Below are 551 nucleotides of genomic sequence, written 5' to 3' on the forward strand. Positions count from 1 at the left end.
CCCCAGGAAGGACCAATCCAGGACAGGATCCCCCCAGGAAGGACCAACCCAGGACAGGACTCCCCCAGGAAGGACCATCCCAGGACAAGACCCCCCCTCCAGAAAGGACCATCCTAGGAGAGAGCCCCCCCAGGAAGGACCAACCCAGGACAGAACCCCCCTCAGGAATGATCATCCCAGGACAGGACCCCCCACCCCGCGCAGGAAGCACCATCCCAGGGCAGGACCCCCTCATCGCCAGGGAAGAAACGCCTCCAGAATCCCTCTAGGACAGGACCTCCCCAGAAGGACCATCCAGAACAGGACCCCCAGGAAAGACCATCCCAGGACATGACCCCCCAGGAAGGACCCCCGGAAAGAACCACCCTCCAGGCAGGACTCCCAGGCAGGACCCTGCACCCCCTTACACCATGTTTGCGTTCCACCAGTAGGGGTTCTCCTCCGGCTGTGAGGACAGGATCCCTGTGCCTGGGGACACAGAGGCGGTGGGTCTTTCTAGCGGGAGGAGGCTGTGTAGGGACGGGTCTGGGAACCCCTGGCGAGGAGTAGGG

At 63.5% G+C, this 551-nt stretch overlaps 1 protein-coding gene across 1 annotated transcript in view; it reads right to left on the reverse strand.

Moving 5' to 3' along the window:
* Window positions 1-551, reverse strand: part of NOTUM (notum pectinacetylesterase homolog (Drosophila)) — an 18227-nt gene that overhangs the window by 8266 nt on the left and 9410 nt on the right. The window contains exon 2 of the mRNA XM_011969296.1: window positions 408-535. Coding sequence (XP_011824686.1) covers window positions 408-535 — 128 coding nt within the window. The remainder of the gene's footprint in view (window positions 1-407; window positions 536-551) is intronic.

The sequence above is a fragment of the Mandrillus leucophaeus genome, unplaced genomic scaffold, assembly GCF_000951045.1.
Source record: "Mandrillus leucophaeus isolate KB7577 unplaced genomic scaffold, Mleu.le_1.0 Scaffold1, whole genome shotgun sequence".
Classification (NCBI taxonomy): Eukaryota; Metazoa; Chordata; class Mammalia; order Primates; family Cercopithecidae; genus Mandrillus; species Mandrillus leucophaeus.